Source organism: Toxoplasma gondii, chromosome VIIa, assembly GCF_000006565.2.
Source record: "Toxoplasma gondii ME49 chromosome VIIa, whole genome shotgun sequence".
In the NCBI taxonomy this organism is placed as follows: Eukaryota; Apicomplexa; class Conoidasida; order Eucoccidiorida; family Sarcocystidae; genus Toxoplasma; species Toxoplasma gondii.
The window spans coordinates 4,164,466-4,192,186 of NC_031474.1; the positions used below are offsets into that span (position 1 = coordinate 4,164,466).

Below are 27,721 nucleotides of genomic sequence, written 5' to 3' on the forward strand. Positions count from 1 at the left end.
AAACGGAAAAGTATAAATATATATATATATATATACTCGTATATATACATATATATGTGTATATATATTCGTAGATGTGTGTGGGCAGATGTATTTATACGAGTACCTGCGTCTATCGTCATATTCATATATCTATATGCGTAAGAATTTATGTAGATTGTTCTATTTGAGTCTAGGCATCTCTCAGTGGAGACCACTGCACAAAGGATACAGATAGAGTGAGATACGGAGAGAGGCGTCGAGATTTGGGCTGTGACAAATCTGTGCGGTGTCCAGGACTCCAGATTTATGGAGGAGATTCTCGAGACGTGGCGAGATACAGGATTTCTTGTGTCTGTGAAACTGAAGACGAAATCACAGTCCCCGAAATTCAGGCTGCCGAAGCACTTGAATCCGAAGATCCACTTTAATACGTAACTGCTTCAAGTTTCTTCATCAACTGATCTCGATTGAACTCTCCTCTCTGACAGAAATAGTTCTTTTTGTCACTGGCGAGGCAACAGAATCCCCTGTTTCTCGACCCGGATACCTCGCGGCTTATTCTCGAGGAACGAGCCTGTGCGACTCGGCTCCCGAGAGAGCGGCGACTGAAGAACTTTTCTCCTCTAAGCACGACCTGTTTCGCGACGAAATATCTGGATGCAATCCTAAAAATACGATTCTCTTCCGCGCAGCAAGAAGCCCCGCCGGTGCCGGGACCCCAGGAAGGTGTGCGGAGTGGGCGATAGCGACGGGTCTGCGCTCTGCGTCTCTCTCGAGTTTTCCATCGACTCTAGATTGCCTTCGTCAACTCTCTTCGCTTCGTCACGCGTCCTTCGGAAGGCCGAGAAATCCGCGGTTTCTGAAAGCGGTTTACACCAAGGCGCTCACCACTGTGGCCGGAGGAAGAATCCGAGACTCGCAGAGAAGTCCCGGGCCGGAGAGAAATCCGACTGAACGATGATGCTTTGCACACTACAACAGACAGCGTTTAGGGATGATGGCATTTTTTCATACGGTGGCGCATCTACCCTGAAAAGGGTAGTGTCAACCTCTTGCGTCAGAAACTTGACAAACGCCTTTCTGTCCGTTTCCCTCGGTCCCCGTGGTCTCTTAGACGAAACAATTGACGGTTCTGGAACTCTTGCGACCCCATTCGATCCCGCGAAAACCGGCTGCCCTGGCAACCTCGAGAAGGAAGTCGGAAATTGTTGAAAACCTGAAACACCGCGAAAGGCCGCCACGCACCCCGGTGTCTGTACGCCTAGGCCAGCCACGAAAGTTCTGGACACCCGACGGGCGATGCACTCGAGAGGGCGACTGCGTCTCCAGGGGGCCTGTGGGCCGCGCGCCCCAGGTGCGCTCCGAATATAAGCCGAATCGCCTGCCGAGCCGGAGGCGACTTCGCTCCGAGGCAGGGACGGAGGTTCCCTTCCTTAAGTTTCCTGACAAGCTGGACAGACTGCCTTCCGGTCTCTGGCTGGGGTCGTGTGTGTGAGCGAGCTAGCGATGAGAGGAAGAGAACGGCGGAACAGCGAGGGAGAGAACCCGCTTTCGAAGCGCTGTCTCTCGCTCTCTGATCCGCCTTCGCGGCCAGCGAAAGAAACCCGCCTGGCTTCCGAACTTCAAATCTGTAATTCCAGGTCTCGATGGTCCACCGGCAGCAAGGTGGGATCCGATGGCGTCCCTGTGAGGATGTTGACGATGTTGGCGCGACAAATGGGGCTGCACAGAAGGTAGCGCAATCCAGAGCAACGCCTGACACACCGCAGACAAGTGAGTGCTCGCTCGGAGACAGGCAGGAGAGCGAAAAGAGAGCGAGAGCAAGCTAAAGACAGCAGCGAGAAGTTCTCCAGATCAGCGAGAGAGCGAAAGAGCAAGGGTCTCAGAGGAAAAGAATGACAGAAGGAGACAAACCTACCAAGCTTGACTTGTTTCCAGCCAGTGCTCGACGCAGGCCCTGTGGAAGAAGTGGCTGTACAGACACCAGGAAAGCCATTCGAAACGCTGTGAGAAACAACGCTGCAGAAAACGCTCTCCTGTCACCACGTTCAGCGCATCAAAAACTGTGACAAAAAACGCAAAGCGCAAAACAAACAGCCATGCAGAAGCTGTACACCCTGTGCGGACATTCGTCACACGCGCCCGTGAAACAGGATTTGCAAAGAAGCCTCTCGCATTCACTTTCACAGGATTCAGCGATATGCATACCTTCATGCACATACACACACACATACATCAACATATATATACATATATATATATATATATGTATATATATGTATATGCATATGGAAATGGATTCGCAGATGGAATGGATCTCGAGACAGGCAAAGATCGCAGCTGATCCACTTAGGCAGACCGATAGACCCACAAACAGTTACAGATGGATGTAATTATACAGTTATATATATATATATATATATATCCATGTAGATAGAACCAGATAGTGAGGACCGAAAACATGGGGATGCATATAGATTGAGAGACAGATAGATCTAGGTAGATAAAGAAGGAAATCAGAAACTCAAAGTACACAGATAATGCGGAGACGAGAAGTATCTGTTTACCGGCTGTCGCAAGGCATGATGAGAACCTCGTCTTCGTCGTCGAGGTCGACCATGCAGATCGGACATGCCTTGTTGACGGAGATCGACTGTCGACTGAGGAGCCCCGAGGCGCTCACTCCACTGTCTCCGCCGAGGTCGATGGCCCAGGGCGCTCCAGCCGGAGTCCGCGGGAGTCCGCCAACGGTCGTGGAGGGAGCTGGCGCCCCGGCAGCCGCTGGGCCAGGAGTGAGCAAATTGGAGACTCCGTCGATCACCGTCTCGAGAGAGAGACTCGGCAACGTCCGACGCTCGTGCTGTATGTCCACCTCATGGGTGTCGAGAGCTGAACGACGAAAAAGAGAGACATCGATCGACGCGCGCGTCACGGTATGTCGGCGCGGTCGGGGCATTCTTAGCGCGCGTCCGCCAAAGTCGCTCCGGACCTCAGGCGCCACCCGTTCTTTTCGAGCACTCGGGAGCATGTAACGGCTCAGGAACAGATGTTTCTTGGACGCCCACAGAGAGGAATGGACAGGCGAAAGCGGTGGAAAGCAGCAGAGATACGAACCGGAATCCGCCCACACGACGCGGAAAGAGGCAATTTCCAAAGGTACGTAGAGACAGCGGTTTTGAGAGCGACGTTCATGGAGTGAGAGAGAGAGATTGAGAGATTGAGACGTACAGAGTGGTACAGAGACGAAAACATACCGACAGATTTGTGCAGCCTGCTACAGAGAGAGAGACAAACAGACCATGTGCATGGACAGAGAGACGAAAACTCCCCACAGAAGCAAGGAGAATCGATGGGTAAAAAGACACAGGCGCAGAAAGCTGGAAAGGCCAGAAGAAAGCTGGAGAGGCCTGCAGACTGTCTCGTTCTGAGGCGAGCGCCACAAAGGAAGTGCAGAGACCATCGAGGAGAACAAGGTGAGTCCACGAGAGAACTCACTGTACTGGCGTCGCAGAGTTTCGATCAAGTCGCCGTACGTCTTCACTTCGAGTTGCTGCACGAGTGAAGGCGGCGTCGGCTGCCGATCCGCGGGTCTCACGGCGAATCGCACCATGAAGTAAATGATGCATGGCAGACACACGCAGATCTGTACGTACACCCGAAACGCAGACCGCGCCGCAAGTGCATGCGCAACAGCTCCTGCAGTGCCTGTCGTATACCTGCTTTGCTGCGAATCGGGAGACCGTAGAGTTCCCCTTTCTCGCCGCTGTCTCTGCGGAGTTAGCGCGCTCATGAAAACGTCAAACGACCCACCGGGTGACACGAAGAGCCGTGCACAAAGGGTGGAGCTTCGAGGCGACAACGTCCCTCCAAATGTAAAAATAAATTCACCGAACTGTCTCACTGTACACATCTACAAATCCCTGCAAATGAAGAGCCACTTGAAAAAATACACTCGCGCAAATGGAGATGAAGACACAGAAAAAGAGAAACCGCCTCCACGCAGACAGAGACGCCATTTGTTCCTACTGAAATGAATTCAAATATATATATATATATATATATATATATATATTTATACACACATATACGTGGATACATGTATGCACACATTTGCATACGAATATATATATATATATATATACATATATCTATATAGATATAGATATAGTGACATATATGTACAGATTCGTACGCGTATGCACGAAGGGACATCGTGGAGGTGAGGAAGTGACAGCTTTTCGTGTGAGAACAACTTGGACATTTTTAAGCGAGAGAGAAGGTGAGTGAACGCTTACGAGTGTATAGACAACAAAGGGAATCAAGTAGACAGTGCCGGTCATCCAAAACATGACCTGCGAGACCGTCCGAGCGAGCGTCGCTGGGGATAAAGCCCAAACAAAAAAGAATGTTCATTTCCTGAATAAGATTCCTCTGAGGCTCTCTTTGACTGTCGCACGTTTGACGCTTCCCTCGCCCGCCTGGTCTACCGTAAGAGCCTCGAAACGTTTTCTTCAGAATACCCGCATGCGACTTCTCTCTGTCTCGTTCGTTCTCTCGCATTTTTCACTCCTTCTTTTCCACTAAATTTCTTCCCCAGCTCTCCCAAGCAATTTCTTTCTCATTCTCCTCTTCTCCGTTTCTCGTTCACTCCTTCTCCTTTTCCTTCTCTATTTCGACTCCCTCTCTCTCCTCCCTAGTTCCTCTCCTCTCGCTCTCTTCCTTCTTCCTCCCCTCATCCTCTCTCTCAGTCGTTACGTCCTGTCCGCTTCGTCACTCACGTTCTTCGCAGCTGGGTTCGAAGAAGAGTTGTTCGACGCCCAGAAGCCACCAAGTAAATCCGAACGCATGCACAAGTCGCGGGAGAAGCATCATCGCTCGCGGCACCGAGGTCCCCGCCCGCATGCGCCAGGCCGTCACTGCTGTGTTGCAAATCAATTGCAGAATCATCCGAGCCAGCCAGACGACGCTCCATACTTTCATCCCTACATCGCAGCTCTGAAAAGAAAAGAAACGCCCTCCACACCTCCCTTAAGAAACGCGGAAAAGCGCATGCATGCGCCAAATTAAAAACAAGAAAAAGCAGAAAGATCTACTCGGCACGGAGACCGGCTCATATATATATATATATACATATATATATATATATAAATATATCACAAATGAGAGAGAGATGGCTGGAGGAGAAAGATATACGTACAAATAGATATAGATAGATGCACAGATATAGATACAGATATACAGACGTGATCCTGTACAGCGATGTGCATGCATTGATGGAGAGAAGGTCAAGCGCCCAGATATTTGTACGCCTCTTTTGAGATGCATGCGCAGGAGAGTAGTAGCAGGGACTCGATTCATTGACTTGGGTCATGGCACCTCAAAGAAGGTTCTTTGTCACATCCCACAGACACGAAGCACAACGTTCCACGGCACCTGCTTGAGAATCACACAAGTCGGCCGTCGCATGTACACGAATACAAAGAAACCTTTGTATTCGTGTACATAGAAACTATGTCCATGTACAGACACACACATATATATATATATATATATGTGTGTATATACATACATCCAGATCTATGCGTAACGCGACATGTTACTGTGTCCAAGTATGCCTTCCTGCCCTTCCTTCACGCATTCTTCATGTGGATGGGTGCGCAGAAAAGAGAGCTGAAAAGCCGGTTTTCGAAGCATGCAAAAGAAGAGGTGGAAGGGAACTCACTCGACCCCAGTCGTTGTTGTAGAGGGCGAGGAGAGCAATCAGGCAGGCACTGAAGCCGACAAGACAGAAGCCGTAGAAAACGTAGACGGATACCGCCATGCGCCGATCCCGGCGCAGATTCTCAGCTGCAGAAAAACCCCGAATATAAGACGATAACTTTTTTCGAATGTGGCGCGTCAGGCTCGGTCTCTGTTCGCCGCGGCGCGGAGAAGACGCACCTGGAGGCTCCACGCCTCGACTGTGTTTTGCAGGGTGCATGCAACGAGCTTCTCCAGTGTCTCGGAAGAAACAGACAAAGGACGTGTGAAACTTTGCAGCGTCGTTCTCTCGTTCGTTCGACCGTAGCTGTCTCCGACGAGGGGAGCCGAGCGAGAGGGGGAGAGAAGCAGAAAGCGGTTTCTCACGAAGGCAGGACGAGTTGAAGAAGAGCCGATACTCGCTTAGGCCCAGCGAACGACAGGCAATTAAAAGCATGCGTCAAAACAGTTTTCTTGAGCGTGCACTGGCCACAATCGCAAGGAAGCTGGTCCTGCGAAAGGGAAGTCGAGCGAACTCGAAAGGAAGGCTCACACGTGACGCCTTCGGTGTTCTTTTGACGCCCGCAGTATGGAAAAAACTCGCAGCAGCGCGCAGTCCTGGCTGCTCGTCCGACAGCTTCGGTGCGACAAGCAGACCGGAAAACCTGGGGGCGGTTTGCTTTTCTTTGTTCGAGTTCTGCTCAGCGTGGAGGCTCGAAAGAAGTCAAAGGCCTCCTTCTTACCTTCCTCATTGAGGTCGCGTTGAATTTGCAACGCAATGGCCTCGGCCTCCGCCGCCTCCATTCTTCTTTCCTTCCGGCGTCCGCCCTGCGTCGCTGGGGTCTTCTCTCAGTCTCTTCTTGTGTGCGCCGAGCTCGCCGATGTCCCCGTCTGTCTGCTCAGACAGAGGCATCTCCCCGACGCTCTGCCGACGCCTTCTGCTGCCTCTCTGCGGTCTGCGGCGGCGAGCGAGGCCTCGGGAACTCTGCAGAGAAGGAGCGGAGAAGGCCGCAGCGCGCGCGAGGCACACAAGGCAACGAGGGGGACCCTCCTGGCGAGACGCACGGAGCCAGCGGAACGCAGGAAAAGAGGGGTGAGTAGGAGGCGTGTATCCTCCCGTCGTCTCTGTCGAAATGCTCAGCCGAACAGAGAAGAGAAAGGTCCATCCACAGCTCTGGCACCACACCCCGGCGCTCTCGCCTTCTCTGCGGATCGCTCTTCACTTCCTCTCCGAACAAACAGACAAGCAGACAGCGAAACGGCACCCAAGCCGCAGGCGCTCCCTCGAACAAGACACAATCACGTACAGATCGATCGATCTACATCTGCACCTGTCCAGCGGTACCTACTTTTCCTTTATACACATATATACATATATATATCTATGAACGTCTATCTATATATACATATATATGAACGTCTGTCGACGACGATCAGTCGAGGAGACGCAAACGCGGATGAGCGACGGGCGGCGGAAGCGCGCGAGCTGAAAGAGGAAAGACTTGAACTCGACGAACGCCCCAGAGGCGACCCACACGAGCCACCGACGAGACGGAACTCCACTGACGAGCCGCGAAGGTCTGCACGGTGAAGCCTGGAGGCATATGTCGAAGAGGACGCAAAAAAAAGAGCCTCTTGAAGGTCGAGGTCGTCTCGACTTGGCGGAATTCTGTCGAAGCCAGAGAGCCGGAGAGCAGATATGCAGCGACTGAAAGCTGTCCCGTCCAAGACGGCAGACGAGATATTCTTTTCTTCAAACGACAGGGGAAAAGAAGACTCGAACGGAGCATCCCGAGACGCGGCAAGACCCTGAGGAAACGACGCGGAGACCACGGGTCGACGACGGGGGATCCGTCTTGGGCAAGGAGAGAGAGCGACAGCTATGCCGACCAGGAAGCGGACGCTTCACCGCAGCCTTGCACAGAGACTGGTACGCAGACGAACGAGAACAGAAGACTCAACGGGAGACGCATGCATTCACATTTGCAGGCGCTGGAGTGGCAGGTGCAGGGAGAAGCGCCGCGTTCTGAGTGCGACGGAAACCAGGTTTTTCCGAGAACGCAAAAGCCGCGTCACCCCAAACAAGCAAATTGGGGGGGGAAGTCCAGCTGCACAGACTCGGAGACGACCAGTCCGAAGAGGGAGAGGAAAACGTCTGCACCGCAGGCTTCTGCCAGGTTCCACGCGCGCGCGCGCCAAGTTGCTCTCTCGGGTGTACAGACGCCTGGCGGTTGCCCAAGTGAGACGGCGAATCGCGTTATCTGGAGGAGCATATCTCATGGCACTGCGGCGCTTCACGGCCGCTTTCTTGAAAGCCGCGAGCACTGGAGGGCAGGAGAGGAGAGTCTCGGGGCTCGCAAGCGTGGAACTACAAAGAACAAGTCCGAGAATCGACGGAAACCAGCATGGAGCACAGACCGGCGGAGTCGGCTAGACAGCGGCGAAGCGGATCGGGGGAAGACACCTTCCTCCGAAGAAGGAATGCATCGTACCGTGAAGGTAAGGGCGGGAGACTGACAAGAAACCGGGAGCGGGCGGCGAATTGCCTCAGACAGCAGACTCACGGGAGGCTAGCGCTGCAACTTGACAGCGTCCGTGGCCTGTCTCCACTCGACATTGATAAGTTATGGCCGGACAACGAAGCGGAAAATGGGTTGAGTTCCCGACTGCAGCGAACCGCTTCGGCACAGATCTCTTGTTGGACTCAGATGTGTACCGTGTGCAGAGAAAAGGCTAGCAACAGCCTGAGTCGCCGCGCAAGAGACGAGCAGTCGGTCGCGGGTCATGCAGACACTCCCGCGCTTCTGCCGACTGCGAAATCCGTTTTGGAAACGGAGAGCAACTGGAGACTTTTTGCAGCGTTTCGCAGGGCTTTCGACAGACAAGCGGAGTCCACGAAAAGCTCAAAGCGCGTTGCCCTCGAGAGACCGCCCATGCGCAACTCGCATCGCGCGTGCATGCAGCAGGCGGCACCGCCAGCAGCTGCTGCTCAAAAAGCAAAGACCTTGGCTTCGCTTTCTTTTCTGGTGTAGCGTCGCATTAACGGCGAGAAAAGGTTGCTGCTCAGAGGCGAGTCTCTGACGTTCCCGACGAACCGCAGACAAGACAGTCGGAGCAGTTACTGAATTATGGACGGCGACAGTGAACGAAGACACACCTGTAACCAAGTAGCCACACACGGCAAACAAGGGTACGACGGTTCGCCGGATTCTGGAAGGCGTTTGGACGGACGTCCGCGAAGGCTGCAAGAACTTCTCAGGTCTCTCTGTCTATGCTGCCTTTGAAAGATTTGGCGGCAAGACCCGGCAGTAGGCGCAGGCTCCAGACTTCCCGGGAACGCGGTCTGTCTTCACGTCCGTACCCCTAAACACGAAGCAGTGTCACTTTCCGGCGAACTTCACAGCGAGTAGTTTGTTTTTCCTGGACGCTCTGTACGGGCGGCCTTATAGCAACTCTTCGCCTGAAATTCAAGAAGGAATACGATTCCACGGGTGGTACTCCTGACTTTCTCATTGGTACGCCACAGGCACAGCCGCGTCGAGAGTGTGTCTCAAGAAAACTGTTCGCCGCGTTATAAAGATGCGTTCGTTTCGCGGTAAGCAACAGTGTGTTGGACTTTTGTAGCAGGCGCAAGCTTAACTTGAAAAGTAGCTGTTGCCTGCGATGGTACGGCGCGTTGCCTGGCGGAAAACGCTCTTCTCTGGCAAATGCAAGTGCTGCCGCTTAGTTCTAACTGGGAATGTTCTTGAACAGTCATAGAACCACAGTGGTAGGGAGCCTTTGCAGTTTTATGAAGACACGGTGGCGGCTTCTTTCGCCTGTCGAGGGCTCCATTCAGCCTCACCGAGTTTTCCGTACTTTCTGTTTCTTCGCTTCAGAGAGGCAGGGTGCGGTTGAGACGCGTTAACATGCGCTCCTTTTACTCTGTAGTTGGTTTAAATGCTGGAAGACGGAACCCACAACGAATCCCGAGGAAAGGGATCTCGGTGTGGTGGTCAGAGCCACGGGACGAAAAGTCGACTCTCTCTGTGACGAGGGTTCCTCGTCTGTGTCAAATGCAGCCTGACGGGGTGTGCCCTGTTGCACGTTATGCCATCAAGATTTACCCCATGAGTCGCTCTCGGTGCGAAACATGGCACATCTATGGCTTGTGTTCAGGCGCTGATTTTTTCGAGTGTCCGTTGCACATTACTCTGCTTCATGCATGTGCCGCTGAATCCTCCCGCGTCGTTAGCTCTAGAAACGACTTTCTTACACAAAAGAGCTGCCAGTTCCTCCGGAAAATATTCGCTTAGGAAGACCGCACAGATCACAGCTACCCCATCGAAAGTAATGTAGCATGCACTCTCTGAGGTAAGGACTCGGGCAAGCCGTGTCCATCCCGCATTCACGATTTCCGAATTGCTGACAATAACTACGGGCGGAGTACGGATCTCATCCGGGAAGAAAGCGCTGTGCCCGCTTAGAACTGTCTCCGCCGGTGTTTCTTCAAGTGCCGTCTTCTCCTCCGTCCTCTTCACGTGGAAAAGGTCCGCGCGCTGTCGGCACAGCTCTGTGTGTCGGTAGAGATTTCTGGTCGGCCAGGACTGGAACAGTCGCTCTCACGTAACTGTCAATTCAATGGTAGCCAACGAGATTCACTTCTGCGAATGTTAGCCGCTCGCGAGGAGGTCCTGCTCAAAAGTTCGGCGGTAAAAGACGGATCCGGAACTCTGTCGCGAAAGGGTCCACAGAGCGTTTGAGAGAAATCCACTGACAGCTGAACCCCGGGCAGAGCAAACGACAAGGGTCGCAAACGCGGTTGTCGAGTTCCCGCCTCTGCGCTGAGAAACTCCAGTCTGGTGCCAGATTTCAGACGTGCACATTCTCTTTCGCAGAGTTGAAAATACCTTCGCGGCTTCCTTGTCGTTCTGTTTTTCCTGGCCCTCCATTTGAAGTTCCCGATTTCGTTTCCCTGTGTCTGTGCCGCAGTCCAGACCTACGGCTTGAGCGCCTTCGACTTCATTTACCACTAAAGAGTCTGCATTTAATTAAAGTCTGTAATAGTGTTTAACTGGATTTTCACTAAAGGGTGGCTCTTACCCTAAACAGTGTAGTCGTCTCTATCGTTCCTCCATTTCCTAAAGGACTAAACCGAAGCGCGCCCGGGGCCATGCTGGTACCTGCGGTGTGGACCTTCACCGCCACGCACGCTTCGAAAATTCTTCGCAGACCGCAGAGTCTCAGATGGGCGCAATCTTTCGCTGTATTTTCCGCGGAAAAGGGATTTTCATTTCAAGGGGTCGTGGCCGGCCCACTGCGAGACGCAGAAACCTGTTTCCCCGACGCGACTGTCTACCGATTCCATTTCGTACGTCTTGGGGTTTTTCCTCAAACGAGAACCACAGAAAGACAACCTGGCATCTTCAGCCACCTTGCCCTGCACGCAGAGTCCCAGTTACAGTTCCTGGATCAGGTACGTCTTTTCGCCTTTCAGTGCACGGCGCCTTGTGAAAAACTGACGGATCTCGAGACAAACGAAATGCCCACCTGCGGTCTTTCTGCTTGGCCCAGGCAGCCTCCCCGTACCTCAACTGCTGACACGCACGTTAAATCACGCACAAGCGCAGTTGGAAAAAGATCCTTCAAAGAAGAAATCAAAGGGCTGCACTTCAGTCCTAGACCTCCAAGTCACTCGGTCTCTGTTTTTTCTTTTTTCCATATGGGCCGCGTTGTGAGAGAACGCTACGTTTCGGTCGGAGAGCGATTGACCGGGCATTCGAACTCTTTTTTCTGGAAAAGGCTGCGGAAGAAACTCTCTGCAGACACTAGCGAAAAGGCCTGCGTGGCTCTCGCGCAGCGACACGCAGCGTTGCCTGTCGAAGAAGAGTCTCCTTGGCATTTCTTGAGCCGCGGAACCGACCTAAAAAGTCGCGAGCAAGTGCCGAGGGGACGAGACTCTCCCCCGAACTGCCTTCCTCCTTCCACAGAAAGAAGCGAATGCTTCGCCTACCTAGTTTTTCCCTTTCTTTTCAACGACAAAGCTTTTTCTGTCGCGAGGCATGCACCCCCTCGAACGGTTGTTTTTCTCGCTTTTTGCATGCAAACGCGCGCATGCACATGTCGTTCAAACCTGAATCCGACGCCTCCTTCCCAGCTCTCTCCTCTCAGAAACGGTAGACAAGGCATTTCTATCCCTCGCAATTCAGATTTCTCGTGTCACCTGTCTCGACAACTGTTCCTGTCAGCATTTGCTTTTATACGCTCTTCGTGCGCTGCCCCCCCCCTCTCCCACTGCAGGCTTCTCCGTTTTTTTCATCTCTTTTCCACGCTCTTGTTTCCTCCCCGTTTTGGTCCGTTCAGAGCACCGTTCCTCCCTTTTTTCTTCTCTCTTCCGCCTCGCAGAGTCAATTTAATCAGCAAAACGCTTCCGGAAAATCTGGACACCCAGCGTCTCGTAGAATGTAGGAGTCTGGAAGAGTCATTCAACGCGTAGCCATGTTGTGAATGCTTCGCGCATGCTATATGTATTTATATATGTATATGTATATATATATATATATGTGCACGAATATGAACATAGAAGTTGAATTATGCATTTGTACATTTACAGCTTTGTGTACTTCTCGGTCGGATTCTAGTCTCACAGAACGGTTTCCTGTGCATGCACCATTCGTAAGAAGAGAGAGACGCTTCTTCTTTTCCGAGCATTGTCAAGACAGCAAATAGAGAACCTTTGCGTGTTGCCAAGAGTCCTTTTTTCGTCTTTCCTTCTTTGACGTCTGCCCTTGGGGTTCTCTTCTCGTCTTCTGTTCTCGCTTCATCGACCAGAGAGACACTGGAAACTCCACGGCAGTTCTCCCTTTTGAAAATGTCACAACGCGGCGCAGGCAATCCCCTCTTCGACGAGGGCACCGAAGACCCCTCGTCTCCAGTGGAAATCGCAGTGCCGCTGAAAAGGCGTAAACTCGCCTCTTCCTCTCGAGATCTCCACCCCTCCGAACTTCAAACCAAAACTTCTCGTTCTCCCTCCCCTTCTGCTTCTTTTTCTTCTTCTTCTCCCTCTTCTTCTTCCTCTTCTTCTCCCTCTTCTTCGTCTGCGTCTTCCGCTCTCTCGCCGTCTGCAGTTGGGCTGGTGGAAGAAGGCATGTTTGTCGTTTTGATTTGCTCTCTCGGCCGGCGTTTCGTTGTGAGAGTCCCGCGATGCTCGGAGACAGGAGACCGCGAGGAAGAGGAGAACGGCGACGCCGTTGCAGCGGCCTCTCGCACGTCGAGGTAACTTTCGTTTTCTTCTTTTCTTCGGGGTGAAGCTCTGCTTCCTTTGTCTCCGTTTTCATGTCTCTCTTGGGTCATCTGGTGCTGTGTTGTTGACTCCGCCTTTCTGCGCTCCGTCTTCTCTCCACGCTTCGTCCATCGGCGTCTCGCCTTCGGTCGTCTGTCGAATTCTTGGCGGCCGGTGTGGAGAACGGAGACGACGTTGGTGAGAGATGGCGTCTTCGTCGAAGTGCAAGAGCCTCGGCTCGAGGCAGCTGAGGCGCATGCAGCGGCGTTTCCTTGCATCTACGGAAATGTCTGCATGCAATTCCTTGCGGAGTCTGAGGTTCCACCGGAGGGGGAAACGGCCTCTGGGCGCGCCGGTTCCGCCATTTCGTGAAAACTTCTTGCCTGCGTTCTCGCGTCTCTCTGGACCGGTCTCGGTGGAGAGACTCTGGCGTCTGGGATATCGAAGGACATTCGGCTCTGTCGCTTCCTCGGACCTTCCGCCTCTCTCTCGTCCTTTCGACAAAGCGAGATGTATCCTTTCCTTTTCGAGAAACCATCCAAGAGACGTCAGCGTGCATCTGCACCTCTCTGTCCACACCACTGCGTAGTTTCACCTGTGCGCGCCGCTCTCGGGGTGCGTCTCTGCATGTACACATACATATACATACATTTGTATATATACATATATATATATATATATTTGTATCTATATTTGTATACATATGAATATATATATATATATATGTATTTGTTTGTTTTTGTTTGTTTTTGTTTGTATTGATACGTGTGTGTGTGTGTCTAGATGTGAGTGTCTAGATGCATACACATGTTTGTATGTATTGACGTAGACGTTGGTTTGCATATGCTGCAGAGGTGCGGTTGTGGTTTGCGTTTTGTTTGTGCAGGAGAGAGACAGAGCGTGAGTCGCGCGGCTCGTCGTCAGGGGCGTGGAGTTCCTCGGCGTCTCCGTTCGACTTTCCGCCTTCGCTGCTTCCTGGTCATGCATTTTTCTCCTCTTTTCTCTGCTGTCGAGGCGTCTGGCGGCTGGACGACTCGCCAGCATGCGTCGACGAGCTTCTCGCGCAGGCGCAGAGAGACGGCGACTCCGAGGAAGGAGGAAGTCGAGAAGGAAAGAGCCCAAGTAGGCGAGAGGCGGTGGAAAGCCGTTGGGAGACAGCCGCGGAAGGCAGGCGACACACACACACAGAGACAAGGGAAGGACGCGAACAGACAAAGGTGCAGACGGAGACGCGAAGAGAAGCTCGACCAGCGAAGGCGGAGACATAGTGAAAAGGAAATTGGAGACAAGAAGCAGACGCGAAGGCCGCATAGACGAGAACGGACGAGGCAGGGTTGCCAGGAGCAGCAGAAGAGAGAGAAGAAGGAAAAGCAGGCATAAGGAAGGCGAAACGGCAAGCGAGGCTCCGAGAGTGACGAAGGCACTGAGCGACCGAACAGCGAGGAACGAGGAAGAAAGAGAGAGAGGAGAAACACAGATACGTTTTCTGAGAGCGACAACCAGGAAGACAGCGAGAGAGTCAGTCGAATATGAAAGCGAGAAAGAGAGAACGAAGGCCTCCTGGTTGACTCGCGACGTTTCTACCACGCAGCGACTGGTGCGTTCCGTTTGCGTCACGAACTCGTCTTCTCTCTGTCCTCTCTGACTTTCCTCGCGTTCGCGGTTCGCCGGTCCTGCGCGTATTTTCAGGCGCGTATCGAACAGCCTTTGACCTGCACGAAGAAGTGGAAGGCGACAATCGAGACATCGCAGATAGCAACGACGCCCAGCAGCTGACAGCTGGGAAAATCGAGTGCCTTCGAGAAGGTTAGCACGCAGACAATTTTGGATCTAAAAACACCAAGATGCACACATACATGTATATATATATATATATATATGTATGTCTGTGGAGCATGCAGATCTGCATACTTGTACATCCATATATATGTATATATATGTTATGTTTATCTATCTATCTATCTATATGTATATATATATATATATACATATATATACATATATATGTATATGTGTGTGTAGTATGTGCAATAGTGAAGAAAGGAATGGTCATGTCTAGATTTGGACACAGGGACGCAGGAGGAGGTAGCTCAGGTGCAGATGCGTGTCAGGATTAATTAATGGCGGATGCATGCAGAGGGAGAACCGTAGGGACGAGACCGATGAGCAGCGTTTCGCTGCATGCAAAGAGAGTCCTGTTGCGTGGTGAAGATGGCAGTGCCTTGTCTCCCAGACTGTGAGGGTGAGGTTTCATGGTGTTTATGGCGCGTGCAGAAGGCATGCGCGGCGAGGAGGTGATTCGTCTGCTGATGGCCAACAGTTCGACTTTTGAGAAAAAGACGAAATTCGCTCAAGAGAAGTACATCCGGAAGAAGATGGCCAGGTGAGCAGACACACGCGGGGCAGGGAGGCGAACGAACACAAACATACCGAGGAGAGGAAAAGGGAGAGAATGAAAACGCTGGACAGCGCGCTTCAAAACATCCTTTCGCACGCATTCACAGACAGAAACAAGCTGTGTGAATCGACTCATACATACACAATGTCACGGACGATATGAGCTCGCGTCTTCCCGTACGTTTCTCGGGTGTAAATACACCTCAGGTCGTCCGCCAGCTCCGCGGTCAGAGTAGTCGTTCATGACAACGCAGCGTGTAAACTCATCAAGCGTGCTTGGGTGGACATTTGTCCCCTTAACCTCCCCCGTCTGATGAGGAGATGTTTCGTGCACATGGTACTGGCGTACCTGTACGACGGTGACTCGGTTGTGTCTTCGATCTCTGCATGCATCAGCTTTTCAAGTTCGGAGACCTGCGCGGCGCAGGCACCTTCCAGTGAGCAGGAAGAGTTGCTTCAAGCAGCGGTCGACTCCTCGGTTTCGTCTCTTCTTCGGTTTTTTTTTCGCCTGCCTCCTCGGCAGGACTCGCGAATTGAGCGAAGCAGCTTGCTTCTTCTGTGCTGAGGGAAAAACGGCGGGAGACTGACCTGCTTTCCTGGCCGTTTTTGACCGTGGTGCGGCCGGATCTTCTGCGTCGCCACACCTGTGAATGCATTTCTCCAGTGTAGATCGTGCGTTGGCATTCATATTGTCGACGAAAGGTGTAGTCCCCGCTTCAATGCGGATTCTGCGTCTGGTTTCTCCTTCTCTCCTGCATCTCCCTAGACACCTGAAGAGGGTCACCGTGCTTCCCGCAACTCTTCGCGAAGTATGCGAGGCCTACTACGCCACTGACGCCGCAAAAATTGCGTAAGAGAAAATGCAAAAAAAAGCGCCGCTTCATTCAACAACAAATGGATACCTACGCTACAGAGGTGCAGGCTCTACCCCGGCATATATATATATATATATATATGTGTACTTGTATAGGTATGTGCATGCGCATCAATCGACGCAGGCGTGAGTGTGTTGCACGACGTATGTATATGTGTATAGATGTACAGATAAGCAGAGGGTCGCAGTTCCACTCAGGTTTTCGCGAGTTTCCGGGAGATGCGTTTCTTTCGTCGCGTTTCGTTGACGAAAACTCAGTCTTTTCTGACTCTGCCAGTTCGTGATTTTACTTGTTCGCCATGACGCCTTGTTGTCTCTGCGACGAGGACAGCACCGAAGAAATCCGCCACTTGCTGCACCGCGGATGCAGCAAAGACTGCATGCAGTTCAAACGCATGCCTCACACACACACGCATGCGATTAAGAGTGCATGCAATATCGGCTTGTGCTTTGTTCAAATTCAGGCACCTGCGAATGGACTATCTGAGTTCGGTGTTGATCAACGCAAACATCAAATGCGGGGACAGAGTGCTGGTCTTCGATCATGCCATGGGTCTGCTCACGGGCGCTGTCGCTCTTCAGCTCAGCGGTGAGCAGAGGTGCATGCGCTTTGAAGTTTCACAACGCTGTGCTCGCTGAACCTTTTTCGGATCCGCGTTTAAGAGACAAGATTGGTCGTCGACGTTTTTCTGAGGAAACGGTCGATACGTTGCGGACATGTGTGATTATCGATGTGCGTCTTCTCAGCCTCCAGCGCCACCGAGCTTTTGGTCTATGTATCTCTCGGACTTCGTCTCCTCATGCTCATCTGTATACGTCTACCTCATTGTGGAGATAGCGCATCTGGGGGCGTCTGTGTGTATAGAAACCCATGGGACATATCTGTTTGTGTGGAGACCTCGCATCCATCGTTTTTGCTCGCTCGCGTCTTCGTCGTCGTGTCTGTCTGCTAGGACCCGCTCGTTTGGTTGGATTGTGAGGTGCTCGAGAAGAGGAGGGTGTCAGTCTGAAGAATGAAGTTTGCCAGGTTTCTGCACTCTGAGCGAGTTCGAAAGTAACGCTAACTAGTGTGTGCACTTGTGCGTATGTCTGGTCTCCTCGAGTCTCGTTTTTCTCTCTGCACTTGCTTTCTGTATCAAATCTTCTCTCTGCTTTTCGCTCACTGCGAACGGTCGCACCCTACACCTTCATTGAAGGAACAAGGAAATGGGAGGGCGCTCCAGATCTGGAAATCGAATTTGAGTTCCAGTTCTCGCCTTTTCAATCCACCTGCTTCAGGTGTGGGCCGCGTCTGGCGGCTGGTGGACCGAGGCAGCAGCGACAAAATCGAAGCGGAACTGAATCTCTCGCCCTCCGTTCGCCGAACCATCTTCAACGTTCCTCTCGCCAACGTCAGTTTCCTCAACTCTCCTACGTGACACATCAAAAGGAAAAACAACGGAAAATCGGTAGAAACACAACAACAGGAAAACAGATATATATATATATATATATATTTATATACAGAGATATCTATCTATATATATATGTATATGTATGTATATGTATGTATATGTATGTTTATGAATGTATATGAGTGTATGTGTATGTACATACATGTATGTCGTTGTATACGTTTATATGCGTGTTTATATATGTATATATATATATATATATGAACATATGCGTGTATGTTTCGTTTGCGAGTGATTGAAGTTTCATGCACAGAGCGCGAAACATGAAAGTGGATGCAAAGAGAATTCATTCCTCGTCAGATGAAAGGATGCGGATAAGCGCAACCCCTTTGCCTCTGTTTGTTCTTTTGTCCAGGAAAACAGATGATATATTTATGTGGCGTTCTCTCTCCCTTTTTCCTCTTTTCTCCGTGTTTTTCTCTTCCTGTGGTTTTTTCTTTCTCTTTTGTTTCATCGCGGGTCTCCTAGATCTGAACGGTGCAGCCTCTAGATGAATGAGGTCGCGTGATCTGAGTCTCTCTCTTTTTCCGCTTTTCTCCCACCGCAGGCTGAGTCTTGGCCGACGAAGCGCCGGGAGCTTCTGGCTGCCTCTGAAAATCGGCCGACGCAAGCGTCCGTGCTTGAAGCGCAAGTCGACGCCTCCTCTCCTGTCAACTCTTCTTCAGCAGCTTCGCTCTCGCCTTCCTCTTCTTCGTCATCTTCTCCTTCTGCTTCTGCGTCTCCTGTTCTGTCTTCGAATCGCTTTTTCTGCGAGATGGAGCAGATGCACAGCGCGGGAGTGGATAGCGTGATTTACGTTTTGGGTCTGAAGAAACTCATCAAGGCAACGCCCGCAGACGCTCTGCCTTCCCTCCGACAGCTTGCGCACAGACTTCTGCTCCTCGCCTTTCGTCTCCTGAAATCGGGTGAGAGGTTCGAAGAGAGTGAAGTTCAACGCGACAAAAAACACCAGAGCACAAAGCAAGAATATATTAGTCCAGAGAGTCGCTTCACACACACACAGAATCTCTCTTCTCTTCTGAAACGTACTCCGCTGGGTTGCGAAGCAGTTCACCCAAAAACACTGCGCAGAAGCAGAGAAAGAGGAAGAGGAAGAGAGTCCGAAAGCCTGCGGACAAACGAAAGGACGGAAGACACAATACGAATCGCAGCCTCGAAAAAGGAGAACGAAGCGAAAGGAGTACGAGCACTGGACACAGAGGAAGAAAACAAATATCAACGCGTTTGGATGTCCTTTCTGCAGGGGGACGGCTGGTCGTCTTCTGTCACAACTGGGAAATAGCTTCTGCCCTCCATGCAGCCGCTGGCGCCTCTCGCGAATTTTTCCACGTCCAAATGCAGGAGTTCATGCTCAGAGAACAGCAAGTCAGTCTGGATCGGATTTCTTCTCTCTCTTCTCTATCTTCTTCCTCTTCTCTCCTCTCTCTTCGCTTCTCTCCCTTCTCGTTTTTCTCTTCTGTCTCCCCTGTCTTTCTTCTCGGCTGTTCACTTCTGCTCTCTTTTCTCTTCTCCCTCGTAGTTTCACAACTCTCTTTTGTGTTCCAGTTTAGGTGCCTTCGCGGTGCACATCTCAACACCGTGTGCATTTTCTCTGTGTTTTTCGCCGTTTTCATCCTTTTCGTCTGCTCTGCTCTACCTCGGTCCGTTTTTCCTGAACGCTTGTCGCATCTGCCCTTTATGCGTCTTCTGCGGCCGCTTTGGCTGCTTTTGTTTTCGCCGTTTCGCTTGCCCACTTTCGAAACATCCGTCCATGCGCGTTTCTGTGAATTTCCAGATTCTCCCGCGACGCACCCACCCGGTGATGAACTCTTCGCTTCCGCTCTTCAGCGGCTTCGTCGTCTCGGCCATTCGCATGCAGCCTGACAAGTGATTCTGAAAAGCATGTGGAAAACCAAACTTGAGAAACCCGCGCGGAAGCCTCTCCCTCTGTCTACCAATTTACATTTATATATTATATATATTATATATATATATATATATGTATATATATGTATATTATTTGTGAATAAGTATTTCTGCCTGCATGTGTGGGCATGTTTACCCTTTCGATATACCGAGACGTGAAGACATCAGGGTGTGGATGTTCCGTCTCTTCGGCGTTCTCTGTGCGCCTGGCACACCGTGGACCTTGGGGACCGCGGATGTCGCTTCGGTCGAGTGTAGATCTCTGGTTGTTGTTCTGTGTTGTGCGTTGTTCCCGAATCTATACGTTTTTTAGATGCATGCAAAATCGGCGGTGTTTTCGGCTGCGTTCACCTCCGCCTTTGGTCGCCAATGATCTGTTCCCCTTTCTGACGTTTCCCTGTGCGGGCCTGTCTGAGGTGTTGCGTGAGGTTTCCTCGACTTCTTCAACATTTCTTTTTGCAAAGAACCCTCTCCACATCTTCTCGCCGCTGTTTCGAGAAGCACGCGTTTCACGGGCAGGCTTGAAGTTCCATCCTGAAAAATTTTCATCCTCTTTGTGTGTATGTTGCCTATTTGCACGTATGCATTTGCCATATACTTCTCTCTCTCGTTGCGCATGGACGTTCGTCTTCGTGTGTCTCGACATGTCTCTGCTTGTAAGGCCGTCCGCGGTGCTTCCACGCGGTCGGGGCCGTTCCGACTTTTTTTTGGAATCTTTGTCGGGAGCGACACTTTGTTCCACGGCTTCACTTTTCATCTGAAAGGCGAGAAACGACGTTTTCTCGCGTGTGTGTGGAGACGTAGCCGCCTTTTCCGACCTCTCTGTGGTCGAATGGCGAGGCCGTCTGACGCCCTCGATCTCTGATGCTCTCAGAGGACAACCAGGAGAGTCTTCTCTCTCCGACTCATAGAGTTTCGAGTCTCCAGGTGCAGCCAAAACAGTCGAGTTTCCAGCTTCGAGAGTGCAGCGTCTGCTTCCACAGTGGAAGTTCCGGAGGGGAAAAGAAGAGCGCAGGGTCGAGCCATGCGTCTCCTGTATACAGAGGTCCGTAGCTGTTCCTGCTGTAGAAGGGGGGTCCAGGTGGAAGAGCGAGAGGAACGTCGACTCGACGCTAGAGGTAGATATATCTAGAGAGCTGTCGCGATTCCGAGGCAGAGAACTCACAAAGATCTCGGAGGAAGCTCCAGCAACACGGCGAGGGAGACAGACAATGATGCACAAACGACAAAAGGTCGAGACATGCGTATCAGAACGGCCGCAGCAAGATTGACAAAAGTTCCTCGGCACATCTGGATGCCATTAGAGAAATACATAACCATGGAGGCGTATAAAAAGTATCAAACGAAAAGCAGACTGTGTTTCTGCAGAGCAAATCAGATGTTTCTTGAAGACTGCCACGGTAATGTTCCCCGTCTCTCCCACCGACACGCTCGTCTCAAGTGAACTGCTGAAGCTGTTTTCAGCTTCCATCTAGGTTTCACTTGTTTTCGCGCATGCGGCCTCAGAGCGGTTTCTCTCGAGTCTCTGAACGCAAGGTCTATTACATAAAAACGCCCTCTCCCCCTCGCTTGTAAAGGAAGGCAAAGTGGTGTTTTCTGGAGCAAAGGCGAGCCGCGGGAACTCAGTAGCGCACGGTGAGAGAGACGCCCCTGTTCGTCAACCTAGACGTGAGGAGCTTCGGCTTCGCGTTGACCGTCTTGGCTTCCTGGCCGACTCCACTTTCACCTGTGCTCTCTGCATGAGGATGTCTTCACTGCAGAGGGCAAGACGCAGGAAATCGAATAGCAGCGGGCCTCCAGTGAGCGAAGGTTGATTTTCCGGATCAACGTGGGATGCCCGTATGCTTGGCGCACTTGCGGTGCTCACGAAACGCACAAACCAACTTGGGTCTAGTAAATAGACACCTTCAAATGCTGAGCGACGGGCCGCGACACAAAAGCGCACGCCATATCGTCCTCGTTCAGAAACACACACATGCGTCTGATCAAGGTTCAACCAGTGGAAATTCGTAGACGGAAGGTAATCTGCCGGCGATCCGAAAACAGCAAGAGAAGGTGGAACTGTGCAACCGTGCGTCGTATCCGGGGAACTCGACGGAGTTGTTTCTGCTGGAACAGATCTCAGATTTCGATCACTCCAGGTGGGCAACAACGTCGCAGTGCTCTTGAAGGTGCGGCTGTTTTTTATTTCGACGGCGAAAGCCAGGCGTGCGATGGATTTGACTGCTGTACTCAGAAAAGAAAGGGTTGCTGGAACGGACCTGGGAGTTAGGAACAGACGCCGATCTTTTAGGACCTCCAGAACATACTGTGCAGTAGCCAGGGCGATTTCGACGTTTCCTTCAGAGGATTCGAATTCGCTTTTCTCGAGAAGAAACGCGAGGTGTTGAGCTGAGAGGTGACCGCGGAAATTGCAGCAAACACAAAAAGGTCTAAAGAGAAAGAGAGAACTGCGACGCTGCAGAGTTACCATCCACCATTTCTGTCGCGACTGCACCGGTTTTCCCCCATGCGGATATAGACAGAAAGGCGGTCAGATCCAGACGAGAACTTCCCGATGGAAAAATGAATACACACACGATAGGCTACGCATGAGGGCCAGCAACCCTTCTTTGACATTTTCAAAGAAAAACTCGTGTCAATTATCTATAGGTGAGTATGAACTGAGATGCGCAAACGGGAGTCCTGAATCCGTGGACAGTACGTCCGAGATGTCCAGGAGTTCGCAGTGGAGCCACTTTTTCTGTGAGGTTTGGAAACGCTTACGAGAAGCTTCGCCAAACTTCAAGTTCGAAAACTGTATGAGGAGGTCCAGAGTTCGTTGTTCAGCCTCGTGCATACCGCAGTTTCGCTGAAGCGAAAGCAGTTTGCGACCTAGAGAAATGAGACTCCCTGCAAAGCTCATGCGACCGCTTCGTTCATTGTCTTGCGCCATGTTCTGTCGTATCCCTTCATCTTCTGACTCGCTGCTATCATACCCAGACTCTTCTAGAAATTCCTCTCTTACACCCGGCGCCTCGAAGGAATCCGTTTCCCCGTGGGCGCCGTCTCCTGCGTGCACTTTCCTAGGTTTCGCGCGCGACAGTCGTCTGCTGAGAACTCTACGCTTTTGCCGAAAACTTTCCCCTGATATTCGTCTGCTGTGGTGTTCGTGCAGGTTCTCTAGAGACTGGTGCGCTAGGGCAGTGAAGATAGAGGAGGTGAACTTCACAGAGTCTAGTTGACCTTCTCTTGGCAGCTTCGGGACCCAGTCCAGTGCTGTCAGCGTCGCGTTCATCAAAAGATCGACGCGTTGTTGCAGAGAAACCGAGAGCCGTGTCGGGTCAAGAGGTTCTTTTGGAGGCGTCGTTGACGCAGAGTCGTCGAACACTCCATCGGATTCGCTTTCCGGCGAGCAAGGCGTCGGACTTCGCCTCCGGTCACTGTCAGTCTCCAGTTCGGATGAGGGAGGCGAAGCAGGCACACCATCGCGGGACAGAGCCTCTGAATCGTCCGTTTCCACGACCGTGCATCTGCAAATGATTTCGTTGAGCTCTCTCAAGGCTTCAGGAGTTTTGCCGACGTGGTCGAGCATCTAGAACCGCAGTTGCACACCAGCAAGGAGAAACGTAGAGATGTTGAAAGTTAGAAACGTTGTTCACGTTTCCTCCGATGTTGCATTTGGGGTACGCGGCGAGTGTCAGCTTTATGGTCTCCCAAGGCCGTTACTGTCTCAATGTTTAAGCAGCCTGGGCAGTCTGTCAGTGTCCGACCCAATATCGACATTAGTTGCTCTGGGGAACTCGTGAGCAGTGGAGGGCGCTTCTGTCATGCCTGATCGGGGTAACTTCAAGAGTAAATTGTAAACAAAAACGTCCACTGCATACTCTTCTGACTCTGGCGTAATGTCCGTCAAGTGGCCTTGGGCACCTAATCTCTGACTTTGGCGGTGAGATTCGTTTCCGTTGTTGACCCATGTAGCTACAAGAAACAGAGGTTTCTGAAAGATTATCATTGTACCGCAAGAGAGACTATAACAAACGTGCTGACTGGCGTTGTCTTGTCTTTTCTCGAGTGCCGCGACAGGCTCCTGAAGTGTAGTTTCCGCCGTGTCGGGTGTAGAGTAACGACTGTCGCACATTCATGCCGAACTACTCAGTTGCAATTTCGTCCAGAATCTCAGTCACAAAAGGCCATCTGTGGTGTTCCAACTAGGTGTCGAGCTGGGGACGAGCGCTGGTGAAATATTTCGTTGGGTTGCACCGATGGTGTTTCTCCGCAGCTGACCCAGCAAACACATCCCTGCTTTCAAACGATGAGACGGCTAAAAATGCAGATAAATGCGCCTACTTTTGCAGCTAGATATCTCGCTTGCAGGGTTTTCACATCTCCGGACCCGCGCAGCCGCGAGAAGATTTCAACCGCTTCGAGGCTCTGCCGAGTGGCCTCAACTTCCTTGACGCGAAGAGAAGCCTCAACTACACCCATCAACAGTTCTGCTCTTCTGAGCTTCAACTGGCTCACAGCTGCTTTCACCTCGTCAGAGGTTTCGCTTCCTCTCAGGGTTTCAAAAAGAGAGGAATCCGGTAGCTCAGTTTTCGACCTACCAGCCACTGGAGGCTCACCGGAAGGGTATTTTTCCGTGTCGCCTGTTTCTCCGAGTGTAGCAAGAGCCCTGTCGGCATGTTTGATGGCTTTAAAGAAACCACCGATGGATTTCGTGAACGACCGAGATGCAAACAGCGCCTCGGCAAGGGAAAAGAAAAATTCCATCAACAGCAAATCGTCCGAGAGCTCGTCACAGGAACGGGAGGGACAAGGCGTACTGGTGTCACCAATGGAGTCACTGGGTGCACTAGAGTCTGTGACGGTCGTGTTCGATCGTCTCTTCTCAGGCAGCTCCGCAGACAGCGTGCGTTGACGCTCAGCAGAACCGTTGTCTCCGGCTGGATTCGAAGAGGCTTTCTGCAAAACGGCACTGCACGCTATCTGAGCATCATCGACACCCAAACTGTCCAACAGCGCGGCTGCAGCCTCCACATGCCAGCGAGCCTGTTCCGCGTATCCAGCTCTCGCGTACGCACGACTCAGCAGGCACGTTATCAATGGAACCTCGCCTGGCCATTGGGCCTCCGGGTAAAGTTGTGCGATGGCTTTCGCAACTCCGAGTTGTTTTATTCGACACACCAACAGCGAGTCTGTTTCCAGGGCTGCTTCGAGATCCGCCGCTGCCTCCATGAGACTCTGTCTCTGGTGAAAAAGAGAGTCTACGGAAATGTCGAGTTCAGTGCTGCACGAGACCAGTTCCTTCGCCGTAACAGAAAGGCCAGCCCGTCCGGCTAAAGCAAACGCACTCTCTGCCGCCTTTCCCAGTCCAGAGCCACCCCATGACTTAGGGGCCGAACATAGAGGTAAGGTCGGAATGCAGGCATTGCCCAGCTTCCCTGAGGGCGAATCGCTACTCTCCAGCTGCGGCTGAGTCCACCCAAGTCGAGCGGCGCCGTCGAAAATGGCTTCAATATCTATTTCAGGGTCACTTTCAGTGGAAGAGACGGACCAGCTGTCTTCGTCGTCCGTGCCACAGGAAGCCCAAGAATGCGGTTCGGAGAGTGAGGTACCGACAGAAAAAGGCTCCGATACTCCATTGCTACTGGCCTCTCGACTAGGTCGCCCAATCCTGTTTCCATTTCCGCCGCCCTTTCCCACCCGTAACTCAGTCGCGGAGCTTGTCGCTGCTGATGGTGGTCTTGCCATAGTGGTGTTGCGTGTTTTTCGGATACGAAAAACATCTCACAGACGAGATTTTTCTTTGAGTTTCAGGTTTGCCTTCGAGGTGCTACCACCTTCACGGGACATAGTGAGGCGTTGTGTGCTCTGAGCTCCTCATACACAACTTCTGTGTATATTGCTTTTGATCAGGCACCACACGTATAGAAAGGAAGGTTCGCTGGGATCGGATATTTGGGTGCCACCAGTTCCCATCAGGAAATTTGTCCGACAGCCTGAGACGGGGGACGGTGGAGGGGGGGGGGGTAAACGTCTCGATCTAGACCTAGCTTGTTGTATGCACAAGCGCCGAGCGCAACAGCTTTTAACTTCCAATCGAAGCCAGCAAAAGGTATTGCTCACTGCTCAAAGAGCGCCTGCCATGTGTGTCAAGCAAACGGGCAAGCGATATGAGCCATTAGGGTAACAGCGGGAGTCGAGCAACCATCAAGTGGATGGTTGGTGACTTTGACAGCTGTCAACTGCAACAGTCGCTTGTGCAATACCGCGGCGTACAGAACCCCCCCGGCTTCTGCGATGTACAACCTGCGATACGGGTCTTCTTAGAACACGACAGCTGGCGACACGTGAACATACCTATTCTAGGAAGCGATTTTCGTAATTCAGGGAACTTTCGTTCCGCAAACGACTCAGTCCTACATTTTCGCTACATGTTGCGGGGCCGAAACCGTGCTGTCCAGGGCTGCAGCTAGATGTGTTTTAGCCAAGACCGGGCATGCGAATACAAACCAAAATATAACGGACGGGCAAAATGGAAATCTAGTTAGCCGTGGAGCTTCCTTGCGTTATTCAAAGCAGAACAGGGTTAGTGGATGTGGGCATTTTCCTCTTCTCTTGTCAGAAGTTCTTATCTGTAGGTATTTCCCCGTCCTTTTTGACTTGGGTCCCTGGCACCCTCCCCAGCAAGAATGTCTACATGACTTGTGGTGACTCGCACACGACTACGCTTCCTTAACAATGGATTTTCTGCTCCAAATGGCCGGTGTGCCTGCGACCCCACATTACCTTTCACGCGTAGTGAAGGTGTTTCAGAGCTGACATGACAACAGACAGCCGAAACTCCCTCGATACAAAGACAAATCCTCCGTTATGGTTCTTCCCTTCGCCCTGATGACGCTACTGTGCAGCATCCACTGCACTCGTGCCCGATTGTTGGGAGACAGCCTGTCTCTGGAGTCAGCAGACAGACTCAGCTCTCTATCCATTCCATGCTAAATTGGAGCATTCTTATCATAAGGGACTTCTGATCCACGAACATTCATATTGAACACACAACGCTAGAATCTAGGCACGAGTCTATTGTGTCGAACAAGGACTCGTCTGTTAGTCGCTACCTGTCCCTGCCTTCGTCCGAAAGTCCTACAAGAGGAGGAGTGCCTCTCGAGCAAGACGGAGACGAGTTTGAGCGTATCTTTTTTTGACAGTTAGAAAAATGGAGGGAGAGCATGGCATACAACTAAATGACGTCTGTGAAGCACCAAAGGGTCCACGGCTGGCTCGAGAGGTGGTAGTGTGGTTGCAGGGCTTGGGTCTGTCCACACCTCTTCGGCATACTCGGCTAGACTTTGCCAACGGAATGTTGGTTGCAGAAATCTTGCAGAAACACTTTCCAAAAGTAAGCTGTTTCAGCATGCTGAACTCGTGACCTGCGCTCGCTGCCCAGGTGGGTCTACAAAAGCTCGCTAGGTGTATTCACCTTTGACGAACCCTCGACGACGTCCGCCTAAGTGAATCGGTTTCCGTGCATCCTCTCATTAGTAGAGAAAATGCCAGGTCGGACACCGTGACAAGCCTTGAACAGAGCAAGACGGGTGTGGTAGAGGACGCCTGGCGGAGCAACTTCCAGGAAATAGAAAGCTCAGATGCCGTTTGCAGAAGCAGAGAGTGAGCGCGTCCACACGCATATGCCACTCATCTTTTGCGTAGGTGTTCGCAACCACAATGTTGGACAAAAGCTTTGCGCTGGAGGCCAGGCAGAGGAACTGGCAGTACATTCAACAGTTTTGTGCAAAGCGGAGCTTTGCCATCGGTGGACCAGACATTGAAGGCATTGTCAACTTTGAGACCGGTACCCTATGGAATTGTAGAAAGCACGCCTGCGTCCGTGGCAGCCGAAATGCACAACTGTCACGCAGTCAGGCGCCTTCCTCACACATATCCTGGAGCCGACGGGCTATCCAAAAATGAGTCCTATATCACCGTGGCGAATCTGCAACGCGATGAAGAACCGAAGGCACACTTTTAAAGACGTGCAATTTGGTTCGGACGCTGAATCGGTGAAGCCCCGTGCAAACTCCAAGACCTCCGAGTGACTATATTTCATCCCGGGCGTATACGTATTCA

General features: G+C 51.7%; 4 protein-coding genes across 4 annotated transcripts; 2 read left to right on the plus strand and 2 right to left on the minus strand.

Annotated features, from left to right (window-relative positions):
• Positions 1-80: 80 nt before the first annotated feature.
• Positions 81-8,565, minus strand: TGME49_281520 (zinc finger, C3HC4 type (RING finger) domain-containing protein). Its single transcript, XM_018781874.1, has 9 exons — positions 7,703-8,565; positions 6,465-6,772; positions 5,705-5,829; positions 4,761-4,977; positions 4,278-4,360; positions 3,478-3,625; positions 2,550-2,871; positions 1,901-1,954; positions 81-1,704 (listed from the first exon to the last, which is right to left on the minus strand). The coding sequence occupies exons 2-9, from the start codon at positions 6,523-6,525 to the stop codon at positions 1,605-1,607; spliced, it is 1,110 nt and encodes a 369-aa protein (XP_018637452.1). The 5' UTR covers positions 6,526-6,772; positions 7,703-8,565; the 3' UTR covers positions 81-1,604.
• Positions 7,693-8,238, plus strand: TGME49_281530 (hypothetical protein; the record flags this gene model as incomplete). Its single annotated transcript, XM_002371341.2, has 1 exon — positions 7,693-8,238. One exon carries the CDS (start codon positions 7,693-7,695, stop codon positions 8,236-8,238), a length of 546 nt encoding a protein of 181 aa, XP_002371382.2.
• Positions 8,566-10,552: 1,987 nt separating the features above from the next.
• TGME49_281545 (eukaryotic initiation factor 3, gamma subunit protein) lies at positions 10,553-20,355 on the plus strand. The gene is made up of 11 exons (XM_018781875.1): positions 10,553-12,164; positions 12,591-12,975; positions 13,869-14,104; positions 14,672-14,788; positions 15,257-15,365; positions 16,146-16,229; positions 16,718-16,842; positions 17,532-17,644; positions 18,255-18,612; positions 18,951-19,072; positions 19,482-20,355. Exons 1-11 carry the CDS (start codon positions 10,874-10,876, stop codon positions 19,575-19,577), a joined length of 3,036 nt encoding a protein of 1,011 aa, XP_018637453.1. The 5' UTR covers positions 10,553-10,873; the 3' UTR covers positions 19,578-20,355.
• Positions 20,356-21,597: 1,242 nt separating this feature from the next.
• TGME49_281555 (hypothetical protein) lies at positions 21,598-23,539 on the minus strand (the record flags this gene model as incomplete). Its single annotated transcript, XM_018781876.1, has 3 exons — positions 22,379-23,539; positions 21,874-22,003; positions 21,598-21,637 (listed from the first exon to the last, which is right to left on the minus strand). The coding sequence occupies exons 1-3, from the start codon at positions 23,184-23,186 to the stop codon at positions 21,598-21,600; spliced, it is 978 nt and encodes a 325-aa protein (XP_018637454.1). The 5' UTR covers positions 23,187-23,539.
• Between the last annotated feature and the right edge of the window lie 4,182 nt (positions 23,540-27,721).

Coding starts and splice junctions, on each gene's coding strand:
- TGME49_281520 (XM_018781874.1), bottom strand. CDS start 6,525: ATGGAGGCGGCGGAGGCCGAGGCCATTGCGTTGCAAATTCAACGCGAC. Junction 5,830..6,464: donor ACGCGACCTCAATGAGGAAG/GTAAGAAGGAGG, acceptor GTTTTTCTGCAG/CTGAGAATCTGCGCCGGGAT. Junction 4,361..4,760: donor CGAACCCAGCTGCGAAGAAC/GTGAGTGACGAA, acceptor CTTTATCCCCAG/CGACGCTCGCTCGGACGGTC.
- TGME49_281545 (XM_018781875.1), top strand. CDS start 10,874: ATGCTGGTACCTGCGGTGTGGACCTTCACCGCCACGCACGCTTCGAAA. Junction 12,165..12,590: donor CACCCAGCGTCTCGTAGAAT/GTAGGAGTCTGG, acceptor AACGCGGCGCAG/GCAATCCCCTCTTCGACGAG. Junction 17,645..18,254: donor TCAACGTTCCTCTCGCCAAC/GTCAGTTTCCTC, acceptor CTCCCACCGCAG/GCTGAGTCTTGGCCGACGAA.